At 31.7% G+C, this 16,325-nt stretch overlaps 2 protein-coding genes and 1 long non-coding RNA gene across 3 annotated transcripts; 2 read left to right on the top strand and 1 right to left on the bottom strand.

Moving 5' to 3' along the window:
• Positions 1 to 88: 88 nt before the first annotated feature.
• Positions 89 to 3,370, top strand: LOC114190621. Its single transcript, XM_028079582.1, has 4 exons — positions 89 to 847; positions 2,321 to 2,388; positions 2,552 to 2,731; positions 2,882 to 3,370. The coding sequence occupies exons 1-4, from the start codon at positions 325 to 327 to the stop codon at positions 3,050 to 3,052; spliced, it is 942 nt and encodes a 313-aa protein (XP_027935383.1). The 5' UTR covers positions 89 to 324; the 3' UTR covers positions 3,053 to 3,370.
• A 1,608-nt stretch (positions 3,371 to 4,978) lies between these two features.
• LOC114190426 (growth-regulating factor 4-like) lies at positions 4,979 to 7,355 on the bottom strand. Its single transcript, XM_028079303.1, has 4 exons — positions 7,027 to 7,355; positions 6,739 to 6,906; positions 5,864 to 6,104; positions 4,979 to 5,645 (listed from the first exon to the last, which is right to left on the bottom strand). The coding sequence occupies exons 1-4, from the start codon at positions 7,223 to 7,225 to the stop codon at positions 5,261 to 5,263; spliced, it is 993 nt and encodes a 330-aa protein (XP_027935104.1). The 5' UTR covers positions 7,226 to 7,355; the 3' UTR covers positions 4,979 to 5,260.
• A 4,420-nt stretch (positions 7,356 to 11,775) lies between these two features.
• On the top strand, positions 11,776 to 13,365 carry LOC114190827. Its single transcript, XR_003605863.1, has 2 exons — positions 11,776 to 12,142; positions 12,669 to 13,365. It is a non-coding gene; the product is annotated as an uncharacterized LOC114190827 (long non-coding RNA).
• Positions 13,366 to 16,325: the final 2,960 nt, after the last annotated feature.

Genomic DNA, 16,325 nt, shown 5'->3' with positions numbered 1-16,325 from the left:
CGAATCGCAAATTAAATCAGTTTTATTAAACTTTAGATTAATCCGCCACTGTTTACATCCTATGATCTGGGAACGATATCTGATCAAATATAATGTGTTTCTTTAACAAAATTGTGAACTGAAATCGTAAGAACTACGTTATTTCTCAAGCTTTTGGAAAATAGAATGCAACCGATCCATAAGAACCATAACAACCGTAGAATGTGTGATGTATAAAGAATCCGAATCCCCTCCTCTGGCTTAAGACACGTGCATAAATAAAACTCTTCAAAACTGACCAAGTAGAACACTTGGAACCAAACCGAAACCCAGAAAATAGCACCAATGTCAGAGCCCCCAAACCCAAAACCCAGGCTTGTAATCTGCGTAGGCGACATCCACGGCTTCATAACGAAGCTGAATAATCTATGGTCGAATCTCGAACGCAGCATCGAAAGATCAGAATTCGAAACGGCCACCGTAATCTTCCTCGGCGACTACTGCGACCGCGGTCCCGACACCCGCCTCGTCATCGATTTCCTCGTGGCGTTGCCCTCCCGTTACCCGCGGCAGAAGCACGTCTTCCTCTCCGGCAACCACGACCTGGCCTTCGCCGCCTTCCTCCACCTCCTGCCGCCACCTCCGGACGGGTCGCCGTTCTCGGATGGGTGGAAGGAGTACTCGGCTAGCGAGGAACGTGAAGGGTGGTTCAGTGGTGAGGGGTTCGAGAATATGCACCTGCAAGGTCGAAGGTGGAGTGGTAAGATAAAGGAGAGGTTTAACACTGTCAAGGGGACGGAATATCAAGGGTCGATTTACGACGCTGGGCCAACCTTTGAATCCTATGGAGTTCCCCATGGTTCCGCTGGTTAGCCTCTCTTGTTCTTTGCTTTGCCTACCACTGATTCTTTTCTTCTTCTTTTCCTTTCCTGCGGATTCAATTTACTTATAACTCACATTGAAAGAAAAAGATTTTAAGTTTTAATGATCACACACTATATACACTATGAGCTTAAATCACACATAATTTGTATGATACTGTAAAACCAATCTATATTTTCTCAAAGTTTTTCTTCAAAGTGATATTCAGTTATAGATTATCATACCCTTGCTCTGAGATTAACCAGCTCAAAGAACTGAAGTTTTGTAGGAATGTCTCAAGCTCTTATAATGGTTACAAGTAAAATTATCGATTATCATGTATTTTAAGTAAGTTAGTTGTTTTAATAATTATTTTAAAAATTGGAATTTAATTTAACTTTATATTAGATAACTTCTTATTCAAACATAAGTAATCATGCATGGTAAGTTTACTTCTAAAACTAAAGGTGTATGACTGATAGGATATATTATCAGTGTATGGCAGATATGATCTGTTATCAGAGTGCAAACATTATATTTAGAATGATTCTTTATTATTTATAGGATAACAATATTTATGAAACTCAAATATTTTGGTGATAAAAGAATTGACTAATTTGGAAAGACATGGGTGTTTGATTAATCGTACCTGAGATATTTCATAGCCAATGTCTTAGGGTGTTACCAAGATCCATCAACAAATTTTAAGGACATGGGTGTTTGGATTTTGTGGGATATGATTTAGAATTGGGTTTCATTGAAGGAAAGGAGGATAATATTTTAATTTCTAATAAATATTTTCTGATTGGATAGATTTTTGAAATGAGAAAAATAAATCAATTGATTGATATAAATTTGATGCCTTAAGCATTTATTTACTTCATACAAAAACTGAGAATAGTAAGATAAATGTCAATAAATGACAACATATAGAATAATATACATACAAGAGAAGATTGAATTTGTATTCCTCGGTGGTTTTTTTATAGTGCATTTTTAATGTTGAACAGAGAATCATACCAAAGAATCAAGTAGAATCTGGACTCGAGAAAATTGGTGTAGCACCCGATAAGGAAAGATGATAGGAAACCGGTTAAACTTTCCGATACATTTAAAGAAAGTCATAATAGCGCTAATTAGAAGAGTAAATTGCATGTGTTCATTGATCAAGGTTTTGACATGTCAATTCTGTTAATTGTGTTATTTTGACATGTCAAGGTTTTTGAAATGTTGAGGTTGTGGTGAAGTTTGCTTCGTTTCATTGATCTTGATAACTTGGTTTGTAACTTAGTATGTGCAGTTTTATATAGCTTCAGGTTTACTATGAATGGCATTGGTGAATTATAGTTATAGTTATATAGCTAGGGGATCTTGGTTGTCCTAGAAGTATAATGTATGAGTACTGTTTTGAAGTCTCACTAGCGCTTTCTTTTAAATTGAGTACTGTTTTCTGGACTGAAGGACAGTTCATTGCATGCAGATTTGGTTAAGGCTGTTCCTGATGAGCATAAGAAATTTCTGACTGATTTGGTTTGGGTCCATGAAGAGGTGAGGCTTACTTTGTTTGCCTCTTTGTGTTTATGCTTCGTATCATATAACAGATTTCCAAGTTATCTGGTTGCCTCTTGATTTGGCAGTCCTTGTTTCGTTTGCTTAATGATTTGAATTAGATTGAAAATTGCTGAAAATTCTCTGGATCAAATTTTGCCAGGACGATGTCTTCATTAACACTGAAGATGGAAGCAAGTGCTGCAAGTTGATTGCTGTTCATGCTGGTTTGCAGAAAAAAGTAGATGTGAAAGAGCAGTTAAAACTTTTGAAAGCTCGAGATACTCGGGTGCCTAAGGTGGAGGCTCTAAGTGGGAGAAAGACTGTGTGGGATATTCCAGAGGTGATAAGTTACTGCATATTATAATGTTACTGCTACATCATATGGTTTTAAATAGGGAAAACTATATTTTTAAGGACTAAAAGGATATTTATGCATTTATTTTTTCTTCTGTAGAATCTTTAAATAAATTGGCTTATTGTGTTCTTTTAGGAACTAACTACAAGTCCAACCATCATTGTGAGTGGTCACCATGCCAAACTTCATATAGAAGGCTTAAGGCTGATCATTGATGAAGGTGGCGGATTTAAAGATAAACCAGTGGCTGCAATTATTCTTCCTTCACAGAAGATTATTCGTGATACAGATGTATTAGCAGAATAGTTTGATACTTCTGATATTTTTGCTTGCATATGGCGTAGTCAAGTTGTTAAGCTTTAGATCTCATGAGCATTTAGAGATGAGATATTTTGTGTTGATCTGAAATTTAGGTGGTTAATAAAACATGGAACTATTCCTTTCCCCAATCCTATGGATCTTAATCTTTCATTTTACTGCTTAACAACAATGATTCTTCTCTTTCTTTCTGAGTGAACTGATTAGGTTGGTGAGATTTTTCTGTGTGGGATTCTATATCTACCCGTGGATCATGTATGGAAGAGGAAACAAAATATACATTTCATCATACCTTAATTATTTTTATATCTCGTCTTAAAATTCATGATTTAGAATTTGTGTTTTTGTGCTTATGGTTTCTTATTTTTTGTCTGTGTTTATTTCTTATCAACTTCTGCTTGGTTTCAGGACACGCAATGTCCAAGATACATATGCACTGGTTTCTTCTTGTTTTCTCCTTTATTCTAACAGTTTAAAATATCATTTCACTTTGGTAATTATAGTAATATTACACAGCAAGCCATTTTTTAGTAAAATTGTCTCGAACCCACAATCCAGAAACAGTTCCAAATCTTCAGACATGAGAAGAACAGAGGAAGAAAAAGTGGAAGAATGCTTCTAGCTTTGTAAATCATTTATATTTTGTTTCTAAGTGATCTTTCATTCAAATTTACAATCTTTTTGGGCAAAAACAGTCAAGAATTAATAAGGATTAACATGTATTTAGAGATGTATAACAAGAAGTAAAAGAAAATATTAAACAATTAAGAAAATATTTTTATAGTGCATTTAAATGATATTAAAAGTTCCAATTTAACATTATAACATAACAAGTTTAATTGAATAATTATTCCTCAAATCTTATTTTTTAGAAAATAAACCTTTTAAATTAAATAATAAATAATTTTATCTCTTATCAAAATCTTTTAAATAAAATAAATCCTTTAATTAAATAATTACTAAACCCTTTTATCTTTTAGAACTTCTTTAAATAAAATAAATCTTCTAAATTATATAACTAATAAATCATTATATCTTTTACTTAAAATATTTATTTAACGTCAAGATCTCACAAAAGTGATCTTAGATGAGAGGTGTGTCTCTTATTCAATTTTTTCATTACGTATTGTATTTACACTACATATACAACCATTATGCTTCTTCATTTATAAATTGAACTACACACCAAATTAAAGTCATCAAGCCAAAACATATTCTTTTCAACGTTGCATCCTAGAAAGTAAGAATTATTTTATTTCTTATTTGGTTGTTCTTTTTGTAAATGGCCAAATCACACAAGTGAGGAAGGTGTTCACTTTCTATGTGCATCTCCTAAACTCTTTCAGATCTCATACAATTGCACCTTGAGTAATGAATGTATAGAAAAGTGAAATTTGTTGTGGGTCTTCAAAACAACACAACACTGAAGAACTTGTACTACTACCAACTTAAACATATCAAGGTCTAGTTAGGTATGATGCTATTGAGATCTTAATGGACATTCATGTATGTGAAATGGGAACTTGTAAAGTATCAATTTCCTTTCAAAACAATCGTCAAATTATATGTTAAGTTTAGAAGATCCATTGAAGAAATTATCACACTTCTAAACATACCTATTACAACTCCTTTCATAAATTATATGTTCATCAGTTTCTGAAGTTTTCACCACAATACTGCACTTCGCAATTATAGGCGCATATGTCCTCAACTACCCGCAATTTTGCCAATTGAATGCAACCACAATTTAAAGCCGTTAACCATCCAAGTTGACTAAGAATTCATTCAAATGTTGCAAGTCAAAAGTCTTTGCACAGTTAAAGATAGAGAATTTAATGTGTTTGTCATTTTCGACTCTTCCATATATAAGTAAACATACAAGAAGCTTTACAACAGAATACTGTGAGTGAACGTTTTACGTTTTCTATATATTTTTCTGAAAGTCCAACCCAAACGCTGTGTCAAACATTTGTAGTCTTATTCTTTAATCAGAAACTATTATTACTCATACCATTAGAATTTTTTACATTCATGAAATTGGTAAAGTTGCTTATTCACTCAGCTGAGAGGACTCAAACTATTCTCCTTAGTTATTATCATGCCAAAAAATTCTCCAAAGTAACAAAAACTATTTGCAGCATACATGTCCAAGAATTCTCCAAAGTAACAAAAAAATCTCACAAACCCCAGCAACTCTTAGGTGCTGATGACGCTGGTGTCGCAAGCAGAAGTAGTTGGCAACTGCAGCAGAACACTGGTTGGTGAAGAAGTGGCGGTGGATGATCGCAGTGCCTCTGCAAGTGGTCCTCCAACTGAACCCACGTGGCATGTATTCTCTGCATGACCAGTGGACAGTTTCAATGACACATCCGAGGAAGTGATTCCTTGTGTTGACATCGAAAGATATGTTCCAGTGTTGTTGTTCTTGCTACCATTGCTTTCACCATGTTCTTCTTCTTGCACTGTCTTTGGCCAATCATCGAAGAAATGCCTCAGGACATGGCTATCAGATCTGCCATCCCCATCCACATGATCACGGTTTTCAGACAAGCTCTTGCTGTCAGCCTTGGCCCCAGAGGAACTACAGGGAAACCAGTAAAAACAGCTTAGTTTTCACGAAAGGACATTGCAGGAAGGAGGAACAAAACAGCTATGTTTTGGATGAAGAACTTTCATTACACTATGAAGCAGCAACCCTTTTGGTAAGCTATGGTGGTTGACCAATTGACATAGCATTCCACATAATTGAAAATGAAACTCAAAAAGAAATGCAACAAACTTCACAATGTGAAGGCATACATTTGATTGTGGTGATGGAGATGATGATGTTTGAAGGAAGCAGAGGATGGAGAAGAAGATGCATGAGGTTGTTCCACAGGCTTTCTTGAACGGTTTCGGCCACGATGCATGTGCCGCTCGCAGTACTTCTGACCCTCCACCGCCTCCCTCGAGCACCGCCACTTCTTCCCGTCCGTCCTCCGGCACCGCCCTGGCTCCGGATCCACTGCTTCTCTTCCCCAATAGTACCCTGATTCCAACACTGATGCCAAAAAAAAAAATCAATTCTTTCTTCAGAATTCTTTCACCCAAATGAACTTACATTAATGGGCTAAGGTATTATGGCCTAGAAACTAACCTTTCGTATTCTACTACCCTTGTAAAGCAAACACCCCAAAGGAAAGTACCAAATAGAAGAAAAGTAACAAAAGTAATCCTAACTACGCTTAACTTGATTACTATATGAATGATAAAATTCTTCTTTTTTTCAATATTTTAAACATTTTGCATATTCAAAATTCGAACTTTATATCATGAACAAAACTGAAACAACCTCTCATCACCATGTCTTATATAAGGATTAAACTTCAATACAGTCTTTTGACAGAATATTAAACAACTTAACACAATATTTTTAGTCGATTCTGAAATAAATTATAATCAATTTCACTTTAGTAATTCCCCTAATAAAGACTACTGAAATAAAATTCTAACAAAATCATCACAATAATCAGTAAGAAAAAAAAAATAGAAAACTACTATCAAAGTGAATTTAATTAAGTTCTGTTCCTGATAGACAGAAAACAAAATAACTGATAAATGTGGTGAAACATAAACGGTTCATCTTCTATTGACTACCATTAGAAAGTAGAAGGAAAATGGGGTTAGAAATTTACAAGGAGGGTGATAAAGATGAAGGAAAGGGAGAGGGGAATGAAGGAAGCTTTTCTTGATTGGTTGAAGCAGCTGAGGAGGAACAGGAGCACCGGCCAGCATGTACCTGAATATCAGAGCCTGCAACTCAAGCTCTTGCCACTGTGCAAAGCTGAAACAACTCTCGATCCCTAATGAGACAACAAAAAGAGACAACCTTTGAAAACAAAGCGCATAAACACCATGAGCAAATCCATCAAAAAGTTTGTTTCTTTAGCAACGAGAAGAAAAGGGGACGTGGAAAATCTTACTGGGAAATCTGGGAGGTGCAGAAGAAGTAAGGGTGGAATCAGAAAACGATGGCAGAGTGGTGGGTTGAGGTAGAAAGAGAGAGAGTGGTGCAGAGGCAGGTGGTGGATGGTGTTGAGGGAGAAATTTTGGCGTGTTTGGGGAATGTTGTTGTTGCTCTGACTCCTGCTGATTTCTCCATTGCTTCCAGTGCAAGTCCATGGAGAGAGAGAGAGAGAAAGAAAGAAAGAGTAGTGAGTTCTGTTTTTTGTGTTGCTTTTGGTTTGGTCGGCTAATAAGAGTTTGGATATGAGAAGATCAGGTTTGTAAGACTTTTGCAGAGTCCTCTGCTGTTTAGTTTCCCTTATAATATTTTCTTCCTGCAAAATCCCTTATGCTGTTTACTTTCAATTTTTTAAATAACTTAATTTTAGAACAGATTGTTTTAAATAGATATTACAGATGAGTTTGCTTTTTAATTAATTAATAATATGTTTAAACATAGATATATGAAAAACATGGGAAAGAGGTAAAAGATAAGTGAGGTAGGGTTGTGACAGGAGATTGTCTGCAAAGTTTGTTTTGAAGGGAGAGTGGGGAACGGCTACAGTACTTGGGAAAAGGACAGGGTAAGGATGAGACAAGACACGACAGCTGAGAGAAAAAATAACATCTCAAGAACATTTTAAAATGTGAGAAATATTACCCTTTTCTTTTTCGAAAGTTATTATTAATGCACATGATAAAATTATAATTGTAAAAAATATTATCTTTTTTATTAAAATGTTTTGTATAATTTTGAAACTATAAAGTTGGAGTTAGAGATGACAACGGAGTATGGACGAATTTCACTATCCCATATTTATCCTGTAAAAAAATTTATTTTCATTCTCATATCTAAAATTAACGGGTATTAAAGTTTTATACCCATCTCCATCCCCACTAGGTAACGGGTATAATCTCGTACCCATAGCCGTACCCGTTTCCTTACTACTTTAATATAAATTTTAATTAATTTTTATAAAATAATAAAAAATTACGGTAAATGAAACATAATATTATCAAATATTCAATATTAGGAGGATGATTGTTTATTCGATATCAAATATTTTGAAATAAATTATAATTGTTTACAATTTAGATTGGAATACCAAATAAAATTTCATGAGAACTAAAACATTTTCTAAATTTGCAAACTTCAAACATTAATGAAACCTAATTGATAAAATTTAAAAAAATTTAAAGGAAAACAAATATTCAAATTAAATTATATTTTAAATGTTTGTTTACTTCAATTTTTTAAATTCTAATGAATCTCTTTTTTTATACACTAATAAAAATGATAATACATCACTTAATCAAAATGACGCAAATAACAAATAATAAACATAATAAAAAAATTTAACATGAATATTGTATCTTTTGAACTCCAATATATGTTGGATGGTGATAAAAAAATATTCATGGCAATTACATTAAATTTTGATATTGTAGTAAATAAAAGTTATTTATACAATTATAGTGAAAAATTATAGTATGATTGATATAATGAGTTAAAAAATAAAAAATAATTAGATAAAATATACTAAAATAGTATTCTACATGATGAAATAAACAACAAATAAAAATATTAAAAAATTAACAAATGTATGTCTTAGAAACTATTGAAAGAAATCGCACAAAGAAAAACAAATGTATAATTAAGGGTATGATAAGATGAAAAATACCTTAGACATCTAAGAACACTTTACAAATATCAACATATATACTCAATAGTTGAGAAATAATTGTTTTAGCGAAACAAAAGAGTTCTTCAAATGAAAAAAATTAATTAAAATAAGTAAATATTTTTTTTATATTACCTAGTAAATTAAAGGTTTATGCTATTAAACACTTAAATTGAGAGTATTAAACATACTCATGTGAAAGGAAAATATACAATAAATAAAAATATTAAAAAATAATAGAAATATTCAAATATGAGACATAATTTTTTTTTAAATGACATACATCATTTTAACATAATTACATAAATGTTATGATAAAAGATGAAAAATATATTGAAGATGCGAATGAGTTTCATGACAAACCAAATAATTAGATGAAATAAAAAATTGAATATATATATATATATATATATATAAGGTTACTTAATTAATTGTGAATATTTTAATAATTCAAATGATGAAGGAGATATGGCGGGGACGAGTGTTATGGCGGGGATATGTACATCCTCATAACCATCATCATAGCCAATTGAAAAAGTCGGGGATTCTCCATACCCATACTCATACCCAATCAATGTGGGGATTCTCCGTCAAAACAGGGACAAGTTCGGGCAATACCCACGGGGCGGGTTTATTTGCCATCTCTAGTTGAAGTCAATACCACTAAATAAAAAAGATATTTATGAAAACCCAAATTTTTAATATTAAACAATTTATGTATTTGAAAATAAAATAAATTTTTTAAAATAGTAAATAATTTAAAATTATAGTAAATAATGTAAAATTAAGATAATATGCGTATTTCTTCTCATATTGGATATTATAATTTTAAAATAAAAAATATTTTTTATTAATTTAAAATTTTAAACAATAATTAGTAATGTTATCTTTAAAAAATAGGTACAAAATAAAAAAATTATTTTTATCTTTGAAACACAAAAGTTTAGTAAATAAATATTATTTTAACTATAGTAAACATACGGATGAAGATTATTTTAATAAAGACTTAATTAATGATTTAGTTCTCTAATTTGTTATTTTAGTTTATTTTGGTTTTTTTATTATTTTTTATTCAATTTAGTTCTCCAATAAGACGATTATACTACACACGTTCTCATTGCTTTAATCAATAAAATGTCTTATTCAAATTTATTGAATAACCCTATTTAGAATTTGTCTTATTGGACAAATTAAATCCTTCAAGGATTTTTATATAAATATCAAGAGGACCCGTACAAATAGTTTGTAACACCATCCATTAGATGTAAATACAGACCTTGTTGTGCAACTAGGATAATCAAATTTTACTATGTTGTTGCATTGCATCTAATACCATTAAATATGTCTTTTCACAAATCAATATCAGGTTTTTGTGAAAAATCTTGAGTAACCAATTGTGTTTTGTATCTAACGATTTCATCATTATATGTTCTTCTCCTTATATTTTAAGATGCCTTTATGTACGACAGTATTTTTTACCAATGTAATGATAACTTATGTTATCATTTTGTGATATACATCTTGTGCGTGGGACTAGACATTAATGGATGGTTTGATAGCGGTCCGATAGCAGGTGGAACTATATGCCTGACAAACACAAATCTCCCTAGGATAGGCTTTAAACAATGGCTCTGATACCATGTTAAGAAGTGGACTTTAAGTCTGACTCAACCTCACAAAATTGGCCTGTAAGGTAAGGTTTACACCACATTTTTCTTTTCCTTTTTTTTCACATTGTTCCACTTTTGGTAATAAAATGTGTCTTTTTGAAATTTTATTTATGACCATGTCCACAATCATGATTCTTAGCATGACCACAACCACAGTCAAGGCCATGAATATGACCATGAAAATATAAACAAGAAATATTGCTACATCCACTTCTGGGAATGGACGGATCTCATGATATTTCATCAAAAGCTTCACTGTTTTGTTCAGTCATACAAAGACATGAAATAAATTCAAAATATTTGTGAGACCCATTGCATCTAAATGTATTTCAATCTTTAATATCCAATATAATTAATTTTTCCTTGTAATATCCAGAGTTACAAATTCAAATTCTACAACGTTTGGCATGTTTAGAACTAACATATAAAATAATAATAATAATAATCACCATCATAATAAAAATAATAATAGTAAGATGAAGATGAAAGTTGATAAAGTCAACCAATTTTTATCACAACACAAGGATAAGAAAATAAGATAAAATTGTAAGAGAAGAAAGGATTAGAAAGAGCCTGAATTAAGACACGTAGAGTACTATCATTAGATAGCTTTCACTAGCATTCGGTTGGTTGGAACATCGTGCTGATAACGTGTTATAAAATAAAGTTAATAATAAAGAGTAGAAGAGAAGGAAGAAGAGATAATGAGAGAATATGGAGCAACTTTTCTGTGGGTTATTATTGATAGGAAGAGTCCTATCTATACATACAACATGTAACCCATAAAAGATACAAATCAATCAAATATTTAATACTAATATTTACATAAAAGAATAAAGAGTAATGGAAATCATATGAATTATATCATATCAATAACTGTATCAAATCAATAGATGACCATTAATTCATAACAATATGATAACTTTTTTATGAAGTTAGTATACTATATTTATTAATTTTATTAAATGATTATGTTTAATAATTTTTTATGTAACTAATCATTAATTCTCTTTCCATAAGTAGTAAATATTTTAATTAGAAGTTAAAAATTTAGGTTTATTATGAAATGCATTTTTCTAACTTTATTATGTGGGATTAAGATTGCGTGAACATTATCGAAAAATGTACTTCTAATTTGGGAAACATAAATTATTGAGGTCATCTTTACTCTACTTAAAGTATTATAATTTACGAAGTCAATTAGTAATTGAATTTTTATAAGGAAAATGATTACTTGACATTTTTTTTATATCACTTTTTTTACCACTCAACGTGGTAGGTGTACGTGGCTATTTAAATATAAATTTTAATTTAAAATTAATTTTAAACTAAATGAGAGAAATTGAGTTTATATGTTCGCGTGTGGGATGTGGGATTGAAAAGCTGCAACCATAATATTCACATTCCTACATTTTCGAATCTATCACGCTCCTATCCTCAGTGCATCTCAACTCCACTATTGAAACTCAAATTCTTCCATCAAAACCCCATTTTGCAAGTCCAATATTTTCGAAGCCAAAAGTTGTCGAACAAAACCCCACTTTGCAACTATCGTTTTGAACTCTCGAACTCCATCTTTGTTACCAATCTCCCATTCTCGAACCCTCAATCTGGAACCCCATAGACGAGCCCCCAATGTGTTGGCCTTCTGGAAGCCTTGCGACCCATAGCGAACGAAGCCCCATTATTGATCTTCCTCCATTCCCTTTTTCGTTGATGCCGCTGTCGAATTCAAAAATGAGGTTTGGCACTTTTGAACCCTTGTGTTGCCTTCTCCTTTCTCCTTTAGGTTTTATGAGTGCACACATGGTTTTGTTGATTTGGTTGTGTCCCTTTGTGTTGCGTTGTCCAATTGGTTATTTGCTCTAAAAGGGGATTCTAATTTGACCCCTTCGTTGATTGATTTAAATAATGTGACTAGTCCTTGTTTTTAATGTTTTTTAACATTTGGATTCCTGGTGATTGATTGTGTTAGGATAACATTTAATTGATAACAAAGGGAAATTTTGAGAATGGAACAATTGCGTGTCTCTGCCTCCATTTTTTACTGTACATTTTTTTTACCTTGAGATAGTGAGTTGTGACATTGAGAATAATCTGGATAGTTTGAAGGATGGAAATTGATTATAATGGCAATTGGAAGTAAAAATCTTAAACACTTACAATGTCCATATTGATCTATAGTCGTCCCTATATTGTGGTCTTTTGTTGTATTATATTTGAAAGCATAATATATATATATATAGTTAGGTATTGTTTTTATTTTAGGAGGTGATTTGAGGATTGCTATGGCAGAAGAAGAAGAATGGATGTCAAGGAAGATAAATGTTTTTGAATTTGGTCCATTTATTTATTTTAGTTAATTAAGTTGATATTTTGTTCTTCGTTGACAATTGGTTTTTGAACTTTTTCATTGGTCTTTTAGCTTGTTGTTCGCAACCATTGAAAAATAGACTACACTGTTCAAGTAAATGGTTTATTGAGACCCACACACCGCTCTCGAATTGGAGTCACTCCATTTAGATGGTGTGTTCAGATGGAGAAATCGTTGGATATTAATGGAGTGTTGTTAAAGTACACTTTTAGTCAGTGGGTGCCTGAACATGAAAGTATATGTATCAAGCAGCATTTGGTATGATTATCTATTTTAGATGTTTGTGTTTGTTTGGGATTGAATGGTGTTGGTGATGATGTTCGATTTGATAGTCTTGTGTGTGGTGTGATCGGGTCATTATTTGAACATCAACCAATAACAATAGATGACATTGTTGATAGGATATATTTTTATTTACAGAGTGACGATGAGGATGACGATGTAGACAATATGTGTCATCTATATTTGTTGCTATATTTTGCTCTTTTATATTTTCCTAGGACGTCTAGGACCATGACAAACATGCCATTTAGATTATTGGATAACTTTGACAACTTGAATCAATACAACTGGGCATGACCCATGACTTATGAAGACCTTAAGAACTACATTTTATACTTTAAAGAGAAGGAAGAAAGGACATGGCAAACGCAAAAGGTGTTTAAAAAAGAGAACTGAGCTACAGGTGAAAGAAAGGTGAAAGAAAGGGAATGCTAATGAGAACTGAGCTTAAGTGAATAGGTATTGATGTTTTTAATTTTGGAAATATTTTGAACAAAATAAAAGACATTAAGTACTAGGTTAATGCGGACATCGCTCAACTACTTGTACCTTCTAAAAACATATTTTAATTATTTATTATTATAAAAAAAATAGATATTAAGTACTAGACTGATGCGAACGATCGCTTAAGTACTCATGTTTTTTTAAACTATTGATATCCAAAGTTTATTAAAATGACATGTGAAACTAACTTTTTTTTTTATTTATTGATAAAGGAAATTGGATCATGTTAATGTAATTATGCTTAAAGTGAAATGAGCCTGAATTGGCCTTGCGAACAAAAAAGGAAAACCTACTAATGGCCTAAACCTAAAGGAGGCCTCTCCCTGCACCTCCAAACACTTCTTTTATACATCCTAAAAAATTTTAAATTCTCATTTTGCTCCTCACTAAAAAATAACAACATTTTTTTCTCTCTCTAACCCCATCCCCAAGTTTTTTTTGTCTTCCGGATGTCAACATCTAGTACCTTTGTTCAACGGATGTTGACATCTGGTACTTTATTTTTCTTAATTTGTACCCGTTACGGATGTCGACATTCAGAATTAATTTTTTTTCATTTACAAATGTCGACATCTATTGTTACTTGTTTTTTTCACGAATATTGGCATCCGGTTTCCAATACACGAAAAACATTTAAAAAAACATTAATCAGATTTCTGCATCTGATTAATATATGTTATATTACTTAAAAATTTTAATTTATATTAATTTAAAAATTAATTGGATTTCTACATATAATTAATCGGATTTTAAATTTGCTACTCTCGCCTAGGCGAGACGTGCTCGCTTTGGCAAAAATACCAATTCTCGCTATTGTTCACGCATGCAACAACTAGACATTCAAAACCAAATAACATCTCAATATTTTCCAAACAACCACAATTGCATACAAGCATTATAAATGCGAAATTGAACTGAAAATAGGCAGATACTAAGAAAACATTAAAAATAAACCCTAGCTTCCCTTACCTTTGAGTGGAGCTAAACTTAAGGAACCCTTAGCGGAGGAGAATCAAGACCAAGAGCAACTTTAAGAAGCTGGAAACATAACATATAGGAATGAAAAAAAATGAGATTATGGTTGGGACCAACATGAAACCAAGCTTAGGAGCAGAAAAGGAACATGAAAGAACTTGAGTTTCAAGTTCTAGTTACCCGGTGGTGGAGCATCTAGAGAGTTTGGTGGAGGGATGTAAGACCCGTGAAAATTAATTAATTAATAAATGTGGGAAAATTTGTAAAAAGGGGTCACTTTCTCAGCGTATTTGTAAAAAGGGATCTGTTTGAAGTAATATTGTAAAAGTGGGTCGTGTCGTCCGGTGGGAGGACGACATTAAGGTGAAGTCGTCCTCCAGAGGCCGGTTCCCCCCCTTTTTTTTTTAAATGAAGTCGTCCGGCCTCCGGCCGGTTTTTGCATGTAGCGTGATGAAGTCGTCCAGCAGGAGGCCGATTTCAGTTTTTGATTTTTTTTTTCATTGCAGTTTTATTTTATGTTTTATAAATTTTCAATTTTCAGTTTTTTCAATCATTTACATTTCTCAAATTTTTTGTATAGTATATTTAATTTGTTGGGATTCTTTTATTAGTATAATAAATTAATTTAAAAAAATACATCACATAATAAAAATAAGATAATAAAAATTCGCAACCAATACATAATAAAAATTACATAATGAAAATAATATAATAAAAGTTACATGAAAATTGGATAAAATAATAAATTACTGACGGTAGGGACAATTGCCCCTATGATGTCCTTCATTTCTACAATATGAACTTTTGCTTCGTCTGTTTGGATTTGGTTCATCCATCTCATTATGGATTCTATTAGTTGGTGGTCTTTCCCTTACCCTACGACGCATGTTTGGGTCTGGAATAAAATTTGGTCCGGTGTATATGGACCAATATTCTTTATTCCTAACCGGATGAAACTGTATTTCATATGCTTTGTTGATGTTGTAGAGGCTATAAATTGGGTGGATTATGAGGTTAGGTCTATATGTGAGAAAGAGCAAACAACTATTACGTGATGACAAGGCAGTCGAACAGCTTGAAAATGACCACAATCACACCACCAATCATTTAATTTAATTGTAAAAGACATTGGTAGGCGGTGATCATGTGGAGAAAACATCTCTTGAACTTGAAATTCATTATTGTCTCGTGAGTATCGACGCACTTGGAGGTTTTCCTTGGGGGTTTTCCTTGGGCCTATTTAAGAAGGTCAGGCCAAAATGGTTTGAGACAAAAAAGAAAAAAAAGGGTTATATATATATATATATATATATATTAAAAATAAATATCAAACAAATTAAAAAATAAAACCATAAATAAATTTGTAGCAATAAAAAAAATAGGTAAATTAAAAAACAAAATACAAAATAACAAAAATGTAATAAGGAAAAAGAAAAAAAATATATGTATATAATTTTTTTCTCTTTACCGTTTTTTATTTCTTTGATTAAAAAATTAATTTTTTTAATTTAATTTCTCGTATTGATATATCGATATATTACATAAAAATAAATTTTATATATATATATATATATAAATATATATTAATATTTATTTTATTCTTAAAATATAAAGAAAAAATATATTAATTTTATATTGTATGTCTATATATATATATATATATATATATATATATATATATATATATATATATATAAATTTTTTAATATTGTTAATCGGATGTCGACATCCATAAATAAAAAAAAATACAATATGAGATGTTATATTCATAACGAGAACAAAATTAAAAA

Source organism: Vigna unguiculata, chromosome 7 (genome assembly GCF_004118075.2).
Source record: "Vigna unguiculata cultivar IT97K-499-35 chromosome 7, ASM411807v1, whole genome shotgun sequence".
NCBI lineage: Eukaryota > Viridiplantae > Streptophyta > Magnoliopsida > Fabales > Fabaceae > Vigna > Vigna unguiculata.
Note: the sequence above shows the minus strand (reverse complement) of the source record. Positions and strands in the feature narration are given on the sequence as shown.

Coding starts and splice junctions, on each gene's coding strand:
- LOC114190426 (XM_028079303.1), bottom strand. CDS start 7,225: ATGGACTTGCACTGGAAGCAATGGAGAAATCAGCAGGAGTCAGAGCAA. Junction 6,105..6,738: donor TCATCTTTATCACCCTCCTT/GTAAATTTCTAA, acceptor TTTTGGCATCAG/TGTTGGAATCAGGGTACTAT. Junction 5,646..5,863: donor CTCCATCACCACAATCAAAT/GTATGCCTTCAC, acceptor GTTTCCCTGTAG/TTCCTCTGGGGCCAAGGCTG.
- LOC114190621 (XM_028079582.1), top strand. CDS start 325: ATGTCAGAGCCCCCAAACCCAAAACCCAGGCTTGTAATCTGCGTAGGC. Junction 848..2,320: donor AGTTCCCCATGGTTCCGCTG/GTTAGCCTCTCT, acceptor CATTGCATGCAG/ATTTGGTTAAGGCTGTTCCT. Junction 2,389..2,551: donor TGGTTTGGGTCCATGAAGAG/GTGAGGCTTACT, acceptor AAATTTTGCCAG/GACGATGTCTTCATTAACAC.